The 15,637-nt window shown below is 38.3% G+C and overlaps 1 protein-coding gene across 3 annotated transcripts in view; it reads left to right on the top strand.

The window, feature by feature from the left end:
* Positions 1-15,248, top strand: part of Phactr2 (phosphatase and actin regulator 2) — a 139,237-nt gene extending 123,989 nt beyond the window's left edge. For all 3 annotated transcript variants that reach the window (XM_076858175.2, XM_076858176.2, XM_076858173.2), the window contains one exon: positions 7,846-15,248. In XM_076858175.2, coding sequence (XP_076714290.2) covers positions 7,846-7,861 — 16 coding nt within the window. In that variant the 3' untranslated portion in view covers positions 7,862-15,248. The remainder of the gene's footprint in view (positions 1-7,845) is intronic.
* Positions 15,249-15,637: the final 389 nt, after the last annotated feature.

Here is a 15,637-nt window from a genome sequence, read left to right as displayed (position 1 = left end):
GCATGGAAGGGAGACTTCCCACTACTTACCCTTTGGAACCTTTCAGTTTTTGAAATGTGAGAATGTCTTACCTTGTCAAAAACTCTTAAAAGAAAAACTAAAGGTTCATTCCCCAAGTCCTCATTTCTGTAGGTGAGGATCTCATCATGGTGGCTTGTCTTGAATACTGGGCTGGCACTAATATTAATTGTGACTGTCCCGCTGAGGTCAGTGCATGGAAAAGACACCTCTGAGATTCTAAGCTTAGAAAACATGCTGTGGCATGTTTGATCTGTCTTGATGAAGAATTGTGGTGCTCTTTGACATAATTTCCCCAGCACTCCCTGGAATTGAAATGTATGGAAGACCTTGCAGCAAGAATAGGCTCAGGTGCTCCCCACAGAATTCGTCCTGAGGACTGATAGGTACCAAGCTAGAACCTCAGGTTGCTGCTTATCTGGTCACATCCTGGACATTCTAACCCCCAGCTGGCCTTTCAGTCTTCTGCTCAAAACCCCAAAATGCACTTGAACAGAGGGCTATTTATCAGATAGGGTCGTTGCATTTTTTAAAGAGACCACCATCATTGCATTTTTTAAAGGCCACTATTGCCCTTTCCATAGTAAATGGACTTTCTACAATATAAAATAATTCCATAAATTATTAAGACAAACTGCATGAAAGGTCAAATTTTACTTAAAAACTGAATTTTTAAATGATTATAGCTGAGTGGTAAGATGATGAGGAATTTTTGTCTTCTTCTGGATAGCCTGTTTTCCAAATCTTTATGAATTAGTAGGTTTCAGATTGAAACTCGAGAGAGTATCACTTTAAAAAATACTTTAATTTTATAAATAATATTTTAGAGTATGTAAAGTACTTTGAAATATTTACACACATGATCATCTTATCAGTTATTTGCTTATTATATTAAGGGAATTATCACAGACTTGGAATCATTGAGTTGAAGCTCTTAGAGTTACAGTAGGTCTCCAGAGGTCATTGCATCACATCAAGCGGGAAAGTCAAGATATTGACTAAATGCATATTTAACAGCAGTATATTTAATTAAGGTGCACAGAAAAATATTAGAAAATGACATCCAAAATTCTTCATGGTTTATTATAGAATTGTGGGGATTTTGACTTTTCTCTATTTTTCAAATATTTCTAATGTACGACAGTTGGACCCATATACATATATGTGTAGTTTAAGGCAATTATCTTATTTTCTTTTTTCTGTAGGTATTTCCATCCTATGTGGATTTACAGATAAAGTAAACCACTCTTTCAGCTGCTGGATAAGCCTAGTTTATGGAATTGTGACAATGCAGCAACTGTACTTAGGACTGCAATTAAAATTTGTTGAGGGGTCCTCCACAGAGGAATGAGAGGGCTGTCTCTGGACTAAAGAAGAGTCTGACCACTATGTGGTGTGACCTCTCAGATGGAACAGGAGCTGTGGTTTAGGAGGGCCTCTTCATTTGGTTTCTATATGTGTACATGGCATAACAGTGAAAGTATTGAAGACAGAGGGAGGGAGTCCTGGGGAGGTAGCCCTGTGGGGGAGCCCTTGATTGGCATGAGTGAGGTCCTGGGTTCCATTCCCAGCATGGCAAAAATAAATAAATAAATAGATAGATAGATAAGTGATTGATTATTCAGGATTTAGCATATATCAAATAGGGAAATATGGTGATGTAATATGTTTACATTTGGGAGTGATTCTGTTTTTATAGTGCCCAAATGAATTTACAGGAAGATGAGTAAATTTTTTAAAATTAAGTTTTAGAGGAACCATCTTTAGGGAAATCATTATCCTTATCTGAATTCCATGATTTAAAAATATCTTTTCCATCACAACAGTATGAAAATAAGAAAAATGTATTGCAGTATTAAAAGGAAGAAGAAAATATAGATAAGTTCAAAATTGAGTCTCAGAAAAGTATTGAAAAGAGGGTGGACAAAAAGCTTAAGTGTCCTTAGGGCACAGTAAATCTATTTATTGCTCCACCAACTTGAAGCCTAAAGCCAAAACTGTCATTCTGTCAGACAGGCAAACTTCTCAGGAGGTAAAGCTGAACTTATATTTTTAAATGAATGCAAACTGCTGAGCTGGAACACACTTAAGGATAGTTTGCATTTCCATTACCTCTAACCATGAATTTTAGAGCTGAATTTGAAGATACGGTACTTAATTTAACAGGATATGATTATGCTTTTTCTGATCAGACAGAGAAGACATGAGTTATTTGTTTTACCAAATCTGGACAATCTATATAAGAGGCTGCAGCTCTGCCCCTGGGTTTTGTCGGCATCTTATTGCATTCACAGTGTTGGTTGCTCACCTCCTTCTCTGAGCCAGCCCTTGAGACTGCTGGTGTCATCTTTCCACGCAACCCAGGCTGTAGAGCTCATTATCTACTGCAGTTCCTGGGCAAACGGTGTCTGCAGGAAAAGAAAAAAAAAAAAAGTGTGATAATGTCCTTGCTAGGTTTGGAAATCTAAAAGCAGGATACTTTTCAGGAAAATGCTGGGCTTTAGAAGATTATCTCTTCCCAGTCCACTGACTACTTGCTTGATTTCCCAATCTAATTCTTTGCTTACTTCTTCATCCCAAAGACGTCACCAATGGGATGGGAAGAGAAAACAGTTTATGTCCTTTGTCCCACTTATCCTTTGAATCCAGGACCAAAGAACATTTGAAGATGGGGACATTGTGGAATGTTTGGTGTGCAAAGGCGAGCAAAATTGGAGAGGGCTAAATTAGATGAGCTTTTATTTAATTCCTAAAGGAGAACATTAAAAAGAGAGGCTGATGGCTCCCAGGATGAGGATCCTAGAAGTACAATTTATCTTGTGTGCCAGGGCTCCCAGGGCTCCCAGGGCTCCCAGGGCTCCTGCTCTTCATGTGGCATAGACAATGCCAGTATGTCTTCCTCAGAGGGAGGGGAGGGGATACTGCTGGTTTCAACCCCAGGATCAGGCTGAATTTGCTTCTCCAGTTACTATAAAAAGTTGGAGAATAGCCCATTTCCATTGATTCCCCTTTGTGGAGAAAGGTGGATGTTTTTGAGATAATTGTAACAAAGTGTAGGGTGGAAATGGATAAAAGGATTTTTCTCTGACAAAATTGATCAAAACTTGGTAGACGAGATCAGGTGCGTTCAGGGTGGTAGAAACAATAAGAGAGGTAAATAGGGAGCCTACATCCTGTGAACAAATCTTTACTCCTCACACTTCAGATAGAGCCCTAATATCCAGAGTATACAAAGAACTCAAAAAATTAGACAATAAGATAACAAATAACCCAATCAACAAATGGGCCAAGGACCTGAACAGACACTTCTCAGAGGAGGACATACAATCAATCAACAAGTACATGAAAAAATGCTCACCATCTCTAGCAGTCAGAGAAATGCAAATCAAAACCACCCTAAGATACCATCTCACTCCAGTAAGATTGGCAGCCATTGTGAAGTCAAACAGCAACAAGTGCTGGCGAGGATGTGGGGAAAAGGGTACACTTGTTCATTGTTGGTGGGACTGCAAATTGGTGCAGCCAATCTGGAAAGCAGTATGGAGATTTCTTGGAAAGCTGGGAATGGAACCACCATTTGACCCAGCTAGTCCCCTTCTCGGTCTATTCCCTAAAGACCTAAAAAGAGCATGCTACAGGGACCCTGCTACATCGATGTTCATAGCAGCACAATTCACAATAGCAAGACTGTGGAACCAACCTAGATGCCCTTCAATAGACGAATGGATAAAAAAAAAATGTGGCATTTATACACAATGGAGTATTACTCTGCATTAAAAAATCACAAAATCATAGAATTTGGAGGGAAATGGATGGCATTAGAGCAGATTATGCTAAGGGAAGCCAGCCAATCCCTAAAAAACAAATGCCAAATGTCTTCTTTGATATAAGGAGAGTAACTAAGAACAGAGTAGGGACGAAGAGCATGAGAAGAAGATTAACATTAAACAGGGATGAGAGGTGGGAGGGAAAGGGAGAGAGAAGGGAAATTGCATGGAAATGGAAGGAGACCCTCTGGGTTATACAAAATTACATACAAGAGGAAGCAAGGGGAAAGGGAAAAATAATACAAGGGGGAGAAATGAACTACAGTAGAGGGGGTAGAGAGAGAAGAGGGGAGGGGAGGGGAGGGGAGGGGGGATAGGAAAGGATAGGAAAGGCAGCAGAATACAACAGACACTAGTATGGCAATATATAAATCAATGGAAGTGTAACTGATGTGATTCTGCAATCTGTATACGGGGTAAAAATGGGAGTTCATAACCCACTTGAATCAAAGTGTGAAATATGATATATCAAGAACTATGTAATGTTTTGAACAACCAACAATAAAAAAAAAAAAAACTTGGTAGATGTAGAAATCCAATTAGTTGCCTTTCTATTCTACTCTATCCAGAGAGCACTAAAAACATTCCCTCTTTTGAATGAAAATTCAGATTGGAGTATATTTTAATCTGTACTTTCATAGAGTCTGGATGCGGTGGCACATGCCTATAATTCCAGTGACTCAGGAGGCTGAGGCAGGAGGATTGCAAGTTCAAAACCAGCCTCAGCAATTTAGCAAGGCCCTAAAGCAACTTAGAGAGACCCTGTCTCTAAGTAAAATACCAAAAAGGGCTGGGGATGCGACCCAGTGGTTTAGCACTCCTAGGTTCAATCCCTGGTATCCGCCCCCGCTCCAAAAAAAAAAGAAAGAAAGAATAGTGCCTGGAGCCTAGCACCTCCATCTATGAGCTCTCTTCCCTTGGCAAATGACTTGACATCTTTGGGCTTCAGTTCCTATACCTGTATAAAGAGGGAACAGGAGTCCCTACCTTATAGGGTTATTCTAAGGATTAAATGAGGTGATGTACATATGCATGACACTTGGATTTGTGCCCAGCAATAGTAAATGTTAGCTATTGTTATTATTTTTTGCCTCTCTTTCATATTTTATATAAAAAGTTTGATTTAAGAAGTTTTCACTTGCTCTTTTAAAATTTTTGTATGGAATTTGTGTATTTTTCTTTAGCTTGTGATTGACTCTTCCAGAAAGCACTTTGGAATGTTCTGTCAGATGGGTTATCATGATTACTATGCATTTGCATATAATTAAGTTTGGGGATCTTACAATTGACTCTGCAGTTATATAAGAGTATTTATAGACTGAGTGATCTATGGAGCTGGGGTGTCGCTTAAGTGGTAGAGCACTTGCCTAGCAATTGCAAAACTTTGGGTTCCATCCCCAGCAACACATGCACACAAAAGGAAGAATTATTAAATGGCTTTCTAAATGCCCCCATGATGTGTTCAGCTGTTTATGCTTTGAACAAATGCTTAGTGAGCACACAGAGTGAGCTATATTGTGTTTGGAGCATGGGAATTTAGAATACATCATTTGAAGTCCTTGTCCTCAGGTGGTTTGGTTACATTCTGGTGAGAGAGACAAATCATTAGCAAGTAAACAGACATTTCAGTTTGAAGTACCGTGAAGAGAATATAACAGGACACCATGAGAAGGACAAGGGGGGAGAGAGCGTGGATTGTCCCAAAAAGGAGTCAGTTGAAAAAATTAGACTTGTTCTGTGATTTAAGCAACAGGAGGAAGCTAGCTATTCACTTCGAGGGGAAGAGAAAAGCATGCCACCCCAGGGGAAGTGAGCTGATGTAGAGGGAAAGCTGGTGCCTATTGCCCACCTCCTGAGAGCGGGGAACTATGCATGGCCAGGCAGCAAAGGCAGCCCAGGTGACCACATTAGTAATGTCTATTTATGAGGTCACACATCTGCCCAACAGCATGGCCAGTGGAAGAGTTAAAAATTGAACTCTAAGGGGACACAGTCCTGCTTCAGCCATAACTTATTTACCAGTTTGGGAAAGCTTGGCATATCTTGTTTTTATTTTGACTTTTGGGAAGTTAAACATACTGAATTAGTGTAAGACGTCCCATGCATCCACAAGGCAGCTTCTCCAGTTATCAACCACAGCCAGTCTTGTTTGTACTTCTTCTTATGTCTTTATTTTTTCATTTCTTAGTGCTTTGATTCAAAATAACAGCGTGGTCTACGGCCATACCACCCTGAACGCGCCCGATCTCGTCTGATCAAAATAACAGCTTATATTAAGATACACCATAGCCAGGCTCCGTGGCACATGCCTGTAATCCCAGGGGCTCAGGAGGCTGAGGCACGAGGATCATGAGTTCAAGGCCAGCCTCAGCAAAAGTGAGGCATTAAGCAACTCAGTGAGACCCTGTCTCTAAATCAAATACAAAATAGGGCTGGGGCTGTGGCTCAGTGGTTGAGTGTCACTGAGTTCAATCCTGTGTAACCCCCGCCCCCCCGCCGCCAAAAAAAAGATATACCAAATGCCAGATGGTGAATATAAAAGCAAATGAAAATAGTCCTCTGCTCATTTCCCATGGCCCTTTAGCACAGGCCCTCCTGCACAAGGACCTCCTCATGATAAATAATTGGCACAAACCAAAGGTCATAGGAGCACAGAAGAGAGAGTGATTCGTGCCTCCCTGAGAAGTGGAGGAAAGGGAAATTGGGAACCTCAGAGAGTGAGATCATACAAAGCAGAGATGGGAAGAAAGATGAGGGTGGAGGAAAGAACACGAGCACAAGAGCATTTGGGGGCAAAAGATTAGAACTGAGCACATTGGGGAATAGTAATAAAGAGAGATCTAGCTAGAAACATGGGTTGGGCCACATTCTAAAAGGCCTTGATCACCAGTCCAAGAAATTTAAATTTTATTTTGTAGAGAAGGAGGAATAATGTAATTCTTATGACAAAAAAATAAATAAATAAACTAGAATAGTGGGATCAATATTTCATAACGATAATGCTAGTGACAGTGACAGGGTTTGATGGGGAGAGCCTGGACAGGAAAACCAGTTAAAAGACTCGTTCAACAGGGTAGATGAGCACGAGATTATAATAAATGGGACATTGCCAAGTAGAGTTGCATAAATGTGAATCCCAGAACTAGTCTGAAGGGCTGGATAGATAAGACTTTATGGAGAAGATGGCTTTTGACCTTGATCTTGACAATGAAAACAGATTGGACATGAAGGGAAGGAGTTGCGGTAATAGGAACAGCATGTTCGAGAAAGTACAGGTCTACAAAAATGCAGGAATGTTCAGAAATTTGCATGGAGGGAAATGAAGCTGCTGGCTGACCAGCAAGCTGACCACTAAAGTGGTGCCAGCCAAAGATGGCCAGGGCTTTCATAATTCATAGACGGGCTTAGTGACTGATGGGCAGGGCCGGGTGAAGGAGAGGAATGAATTGCAAAGCTGAGGTTTCTAGGCTAAAAATACTTAAAAAAGTAGAACATTAAACAAGATAGAAAGTGCAAAGGCAGGTTAACAGGAAAAACTTTGTGTAGCTGCAGACATGCTTGACATGTTGTTACTCTGGACCATCTGGGTGGGAATGCCCAGTAGGCATTTGGAAATTCAGGTATGGAAAGTGGATTTGGAGTCACCTACAGGAGCTGATGAGAGGCAGAAGCTAAAGAAATAGTGACTGAAGTCTTCCTTTGTTACTACAGACCAGGTGTAACCAAATCGTTTTATGACACATCTCATTCTGTTTCCTATGGGTTAGAATGTCCCCATCAAGGATGGTGATGTTTTATGCCTTAATTGCTCTGTGACCTGAATGATATAACTACCATCTTTTACACAGGGATTGTCTCTGTTTTCCAACATTGTGATAGTATTCAGCTGTGGGACACTTAGAGCTACCTGGTTTTCATTGTGAACATTGCTGCCCTCAGTTCCACCCAGGTAGAGTGCGCCTGGGCCACCACAGACTCACAATTACCTTTCTTCCTCCAGGTTTCATCGTCCATAAGGAAGTGCGGAACTATTTGGAAACAGTAATGGATTGTCTTTTGGGGAAGCCCTTCTTCCTGAAAACCTGATATTGCACTGAGATTTGAGTGTGTGTGTTTCCGTTGAACCTGTGGTGAAGGAGACGTGTGACTCAGCTTTGATCAAAAGTGCTCCTCACCTGTACAGCCAAGATGGGCCAACAAGCAAGCAGGGACACAGTGAGCCTTGCTGCCCAGAATGTGTATTGATGGTAAGGCGCACTGTGGTTACATCCACTGTTCTTCATCAGGAGTTGAAATCACAGAAGATGAGCAGAAGACAATCGCTGACTCCCTACCAGAAAGCCAAATGTTGTTACACATGCGGGTTAAAGAAAAATGGAGATTGGAATTGCTGGGCACCAGAAAGGGGTGGGAGTTGAAAATCAGAAAAAAAAAAAGCAGAAAAATACTTCATTATGTTAATGAAGAAGAGAGAAAATTGAAGCATATTTGTATTTTCGAAATAGGCATTTGGTAGCTGAGAACTTACTAAGGGATTTGGGAATCTAATCGACCAATGTGGATTCCTTAAAGACTTGATTCTAGAATACTCTTGTTTCACCATTAAGTTGGTACACTGTAGTACCATTATTTTATGTTGTGCCAGTGAATCCAGTTGCCAGAAACATCTGAATGTTTTCATTCATCTTTTTCTTAAATACAAGAGATTTCTATTGACTCTGACCAAGCATGCTTACCCAAATTTTGTTGCATGCTTTAAGTAGCATGGCTATACACATTTGAATATTTTTTTTAAATACTTCTTTCCTAGTGTATCAGTGTATCAGCCCTCCACAAGGATAACAGGACTGGACATAAAGTCAGATATAATGCAGCTGTATAAATCTGTTGCAAGCTTTAGAAATAATTCTTTCGGCCTTTCCCTATCTTGATTATCTCTAGAGTCAAGCAACCATACTTGTTCTAAAGAAGATACTATTGACAATCATGACACCCTTTTAAAAACCTGAATCCAAAGTTAAAACGTAAGCGGGGTGCAAGTGTGTGCTGTCTGCTGTTAGTTTGGAGCAGGAGGCAAAGGACCAGTTATGGAGGATCATGAATTCAAAGCCAGCCTCAGCAACAGTAAGGCGCTAAGCAACTCAGTGAGACCTTGTTTCTAATTAAAATATAAAACAGGGCTGGGGATGTGGCTCAGTGGTCCAGTGCCCCTGAGTTCAATCCCTAGTACCAAAAGAAAGAAAGAAAGAAAGAAAGAAAATGATGGGTTGCTGCTATTTAAAAATAAATAAAATAAAGCACATGAAAAAAAATACCCCAATGCTTAAAGAAAACAGAAAATTTTTGCTAAGTTGTGTGCGAGGAAAACCTCATCGTGTATATCAAGAGTCTACAGACTGCATCCATAAAAACAGTATTTATTTTAATGCTAGAAGACCAGTGAGGTAAAAGTCATAGATTTCCCTATGATCCTGCAGTCAGTATTGTTTACACTTAAAAATAAAACAAAAAATACCCTCTATAATGAAATTGATCTTTTTCATGGAGTCAACCCCAAGCCCAGAATGATTTCTAACCTCAAATGCATTGACCTTATGTCAATACCTCCTCGCACTGAATTGTTCTTTCACAGTTGTTTTGTGTCCCTTCTGTTAAAATCACATGAAATCTATAAAAAGAAGGCAAGACCTAACTAGAGGATATATTATTCTTTAGAACATGGATGAGAAGAATTTTCTGAATTGTTTCTGGTTCAAAATGTGGAAGAGTGTAATTTTCAATTTCAACTCCAAAGTAAGCATTTCATGTGCTGGATAAATTTTGATCCTACCATTCCTTGACATTTTAAAGAACCACTTGAAATTGGGTAATTTATTTTAAAATTTTAAAATATTGACCCTAGTTGCCGTACTATAAAAAGCCAGGACCATTTTATAAATAAGAAGAGTAACCAGCATTAATGTACCTCTTGCTGAAGTCAGCTATGTGCATTAATAAAATAAGTCTGCTTTCCATAGCACTGTCATTTCACTAATAGAATAAGACATACCTTGCTTTGAAAAAAATGTTTCTGCATCTCCAAATCTGGGGCTCTATATCTGGCTATGGTATTGTCTGCTCTGTTGTTCTACAGTGCTGGGGGATCAAACCCAGGGCCTTGCACATGTTAAGCAAATGATCTACCACTGAGCTACATCCTAAGCCCTTGTCTGTTTATAAGGTTTCAATCCAGCCATAAAAGTTAATTTTGATCTCATTTTTTTTCTAAGTTATCTTTTTCTTTATTTTATCTTATTAGCATTTTAGTGACTTGGAAAAAAAATACCAGAGAGTATAATGTTCCTTTTCTTTTTCTATGCTTATAATCTTTGAGTATTTTTTTAAATTTCTAATTACAAGGTCTTATATAATGTTAAATGTAAAGACATCACTGATTTAGCACTCAAGATACATGTCAGAGAAAGTTCCTATTGAGTTTATGGAAGGAACTTTTCTTTTTAACCATTAGTGATACATAAAATGTAATTCTTTTATTTTAAAATGAGATTCACCCAGGACCAAAGTGAAAAACTGGGCAGTAAGTAATTCAGTAATTTTCCTTGTGTAATTAAATCAGATTTATGAAGTACCCACACTTTTTTTTCATACTAACTAATACATTCAGAGAAAATTTTATCAGAGAGAAATTTGAAAGTAAATAATAAAATTAACCACTGCTAGTCTAATATTTAAGTGACTAGAACCACCAATTATTTCATTAGCAGGATCCGCTAAATAAAAAGCTATGGAAGGAATTAAAGGATTATGTGCTGAGCTGTATTTCGCAGAATGAAGCTTTATTTTCTTGGTTAATTTTTAAAGGCACAACTGCATATCTCCCACCAGCAGCCCATGCAAGGGTCTCCTGCCCAGCAGGCCTACAAGAATGCAAAGGCCTGGGTCATCCTACCTGTAATTATGCCTCTGCCCACTACCAGCATTTCTGCAGTCTAACCACTATATTTCTACTCTATAAAGAAAATAAATGTGTGTGGGAATTGGTTTTCTTTTTTGGTGCTGGGGAATCAAACCCAGGCCTTGTGCATGCTAAGCACCTTCTACCACTGAGCTACATCCCCAACCCCTGTAATTTCTTCCTTTGTTGCTGCTATAACACAGTTCCAGGTTTTCACTGAAGTGTGACAATAGGCTAACAAAGGACAAGTGAGTGACTTTTCCTGGATTCTTGATATATGATTAAAGAAGAAAACAAACCCACCTCTAGGAAGGAAAGAATTAGAATGTGAAAACCAAAGTGACCATTCCATCTTTAAAAAAAAAAAAAAAATAGGGGGAAAATAATATTAAGGTGGTAAGAAAATGCTAAATGAACTTTATCAACGTCCTCATGGTCATTACCAATCAACCTGGAAAAAATGGTTCTCTTGTGATGAACATGCATTTAAGGCAGCTTACTTGATAATTTCCTGTGTAAGAGAAGGGTTTTGCATTTTTTTTAACATTAGCTGTAATCTATCTTTATGCTAATTCCTTGAATTATTTAACTGAAATCTACAGTAGTTAAGAGAACCTATCTTGGACATTTTGAATAGCTGTTTAATTAGAGAAAAAAACCAACACATCTATTTCTCTGACTTACCCAGAAAAACTGATTTTCTGGTTGCATCTTTGTATCTCTTATTAGCAGAATGAGTGTAGTTACTTATCTTTCTCTAATGTCATTAAACATTCTGTTAGTAGAAAGTTCTAAACTTCTTTTTTTTTTTTTTCTTTTCTAGTGCTGGGCATCAAACCCAGCTAGGCAAGTGTTCTACCACTAAGCTGGGTCCCTAGCCTGGAGTTCAGAAATTTAAGTAAAAAAATCAGCTTAAGAAAATAGAAGGATTGAATATACTCTTCAGAAATCACCAATTATTGAAATGACTCATGAGTCCTTAAAACCATCAGTCAGGTTGTACATCCTGCAGTTATTTCAGTGCTGTACTAGCACATTAAAAGGAGAAAAAAAAAATCTGGGCACCGTAGTGCACACCTGTAATCTCAGGTATTCAGGAGGCTGGGCAGAAGGATCCTAAGTTTAAGGCCAGCCTTGAACCCTTGGTGAGACCCTATCTCAAGATAAAAAATGAAAAGGATAGGGATATAGCTCAGTGTAAGAGCGCTTGCCTATTATGCATAAGGTCTGGGTTCAGTCCCCAATACCAAACAACAATGACAACCCAAAAACACTACCTTACACTTGAAAGGGGAAAAAAATGGCATTAACACTGCATATCCTGATACATACCACACAAACATATAACATGCATTTTACTTATACTTCATAGAGTCAGACACAACTTGTAAAACTTAATTCACAAAAGGAAAAGGCATACCACATAGTAGTATGTCATTTAAACAGTGAAAACTTTCTTTCCTTTCTCTCTCACTCAAAAATGTTTATGGTCCTAGCAGCATATTTCATACAAAGTAAGAAACTTCCCTTATAGTAGGTAAGGTATATTTAAACAAATACAAGATATATTGACTATGTCATTCTCATCAGTGTGGCATAACTATTCAAGCATTCCTGAATTCCAGTATATGAAGTCTGTCCTTACTCATGAAAGTATATTGAGATCATTATTTCTTCACAGCATTAGAATATGTTGTGAGCATTAAGGAACCACTTAGACACAATTTGTTTGCAATATTCTCCCTTAGCCCTTAGAATGGTTAATCTTTCACTAGCAAGTCTTTGATCTGTACTGTCTGGTAGGAGATACTATATTGTTTTACTTGACAAAGCAGAACAAACTTCTGGAATTCAAATATGTGCTAGAGGAAAAGATAACAGTAAAGTAATCATGTTAATAGGAGCATCTTCCTGAGAAAAAGCACATCCCTAGATAATTCAAACTCAAATTCCAAAGAGGAAATTTAGGCTTTACTAGAAAGGCAGGCAGTGGCCAAAGGGTACTAGGGACCAAGAAAGGAACCCCCAAACCATTCTCATTTTCACCTTCTTTTACTTTTTGTAGTTATTAAGTTTAAGATCTGTTTGAAAATGTGAACCATCATTAGCATTTCGAGAAAGCAGCTGAAAATAAGCCACATCTGTGGGCACTGTTTTGAAATCAGAATCCTCCCAAATTAAGAAATCCCATTGCATACATTGTAAGATTTCTGGCAAAGAAATGAAGATTTCTGTGGCAGCTATTCCTTCCTAAAGATGACCCTAGAAGAAGGGCCATGTTTAGCGATGCTAGGGTTTCCTGCACGCATACACACACACACACACACACACACACACACACACACACACACACAAAATGTCATTTAGTTTGTGGCATTGCTCACACAGCTGCACATAGGAGACAACCTTTGTCAATTGATGTTTCTCCATGGGGATGTTGTAGTCATTTAGATTTGGGCAATTCTCTGTTACACAGAAATGTCCCACACCTTGCAAGGTGTTTTAACATCCCAGTCCCCTGCTGACAAAATGCCAGTAGTGTTCCCAGTCAGTGTAAAACGCCAAGTAACAAGCTCTCCCCCAGCTCAGATGCCCTCATAGGGTGGTACCTCCCCCACTTGAACATAATTGAGAACACACAGGCAGAAGTGCCTATCCCCAAAACATTGTCTCTGCTGCCTTGTGTTTCTTTGGGCCCATTCATTTCTCAAGCCTTCTACTTCCATTCAGCTTTAATTTACCCATTTCTTCAGACAGGAGTTTCCCAGCAGCCTTGGCAATTCTGTGTGCAGTGGGCATGGTAACTTGGCCTGATCCCTGTGTGTACTTAAGGGAGAGATTTTACATGAAGCGAGCTTTCTCCCCTCACAATTTTTACTCCAAAACTACACTGTTGGACATAGTTCTTTCAGTGTTGTGAGGATTGTCACAAGAGTTAAACACAAACACAGTGACTCTTAACAGTCCACATAAACAAAGCAGGGGGTCTTTGGAAGTCACCATCAGATTTCACATGGTAATGTTACATCCCATGAGTTCCAAAAGAGTCTCTTCTTTTTCCTGTTAAGGAAGCATTTAATGCACATGCAAATGCTTCTATTCCCCTGTATAAATAGTCACATGGTTCAGCTCTTCTAACAAGGTCTGTGAGTGCTCATTATGATGGAAATGTGGATTAACTGTGGATTGCATGCCTGTAGTTCAACTGCAGCAATGGTCACACACAAACCTCCTTTTACCTGGGTGAGATGTTATTAATCTGCACCAAACAATACAGAAACACATTTATGCTCTTTGTCGCTTTTTAACACCAAAACTGAATGGTTAATGTATTGAAATTATTCCAGTGAATTGTGGCTTGGAGAATGGAATTAATTTAGCCACTATAATTTTTTAAAATAGTAAAACTCCAAAAATATTTTGAGGCCGAGCAACTCAGAGTTGGTTATTTTGAAAATGTATAGATGGTGCTTAGGAATTGTTATCTTTTTTAATAGCAGTATTTTTTCTTTTTTAAGAATAAATTGAAAGGAGTAAATGAGGCCGATTGCCACTCCACCCTCAGGTCAATTTTATGGTATATTAAAATGCCAATAATATTTGTGCCACTTGCCAATCTGGGGGGCTTCTCCCTTACTGGATGATGTTATAGTTTGGCTATATTATTACATTGCTTGGAGAGCTTCTGCACAAGAAATTGCCACTGCAGTGCTAATTAGCATTCAAAAAGAACCAGACTGAGTCAAGGGTCAAACCACTTTCATCACTTAAAATATCAGCACTAATTTTTCTTTTTCATGTTTTAATATTTCTTCCATGGCTTAGAAATGTGCCAGTGTGTTAAAAAGTTTCTGTACCAATGTCACCAGTGAAATACCTACTAAAAATTCAAACTAGTCATTTTTTTTCCTATGTATGGTGATTTTGAAATACAGGGCTATCTGCATTCTTTGTTATTTCAAACTTCAGTTAAAGTTGAAAGAATGGTAAACTGTGATCATTATCAGACTAATTGAATGGTTCCTGATTTCCAGTGAGTGATCTTGTCCACCTATTACACAGATGTAATATCTGTGAGTGTAAATAACTGGAACTGTATACTGATTAACATGACAGTTTCTCTTTTTTGTCATTTTTCTTAATCTGTACTGTATTATAGTATGTGGGTATAAATATCTACAAGTATACACACATATGTATATGTATTCCACTATTGTAACCTGAAAGATAAACTATGTATTATCTTTTTTATTCCATATTGGTGTTTGTGTTATTTAAAAAGCAAAATTTCGCTCTATCTAGTGGTATAATATAGTAGAATACTTTGCTGTGCACAATTCCAAGTGCCTTAGGACATTGTTTAGCTTTCCTAAATATATATAAATGCATATATGTATAAAACTGGGAAAAGTTACCTCAATAAAATCATTGGGAAATCCCCAGCTTTAGTTTATTCTAATTTGTATTACATTCAGATAGTGCTCAGTCTTTTTAAATTAAAAGTTCACAGTCCTCGCTTGTAACACAAGAGTAAAACAACTTTCTTAGTTTCCTGTTATTTTAACAACACCTAAATTTTTAACATTTTTTTGGGTATAAGGTTTTGTGATTTATGCTTTTTATTTAAAATATCTGTCTAAAGATTATTGCTTTTAATAGCAGCATACAGTATAGTTTTAAAACTTGCTATCTTTTATATCTAAGGGTATTTGATATTGATATTTTTATTGACATTATACCATGTTAACATAAAAGAGCCCCTTTAGAGCCTATGATACAGAAAATAAACAGACTTCCTCATTGCGCTTAGTTTTTAATGCATTACAAGCAAGGAAAG

The sequence above is a fragment of the Callospermophilus lateralis genome, chromosome 6 (assembly GCF_048772815.1).
Source record: "Callospermophilus lateralis isolate mCalLat2 chromosome 6, mCalLat2.hap1, whole genome shotgun sequence".
In the NCBI taxonomy this organism is placed as follows: domain Eukaryota; kingdom Metazoa; phylum Chordata; class Mammalia; order Rodentia; family Sciuridae; genus Callospermophilus; species Callospermophilus lateralis.
This window is presented reverse-complemented; position numbering and strand designations above follow the sequence as displayed.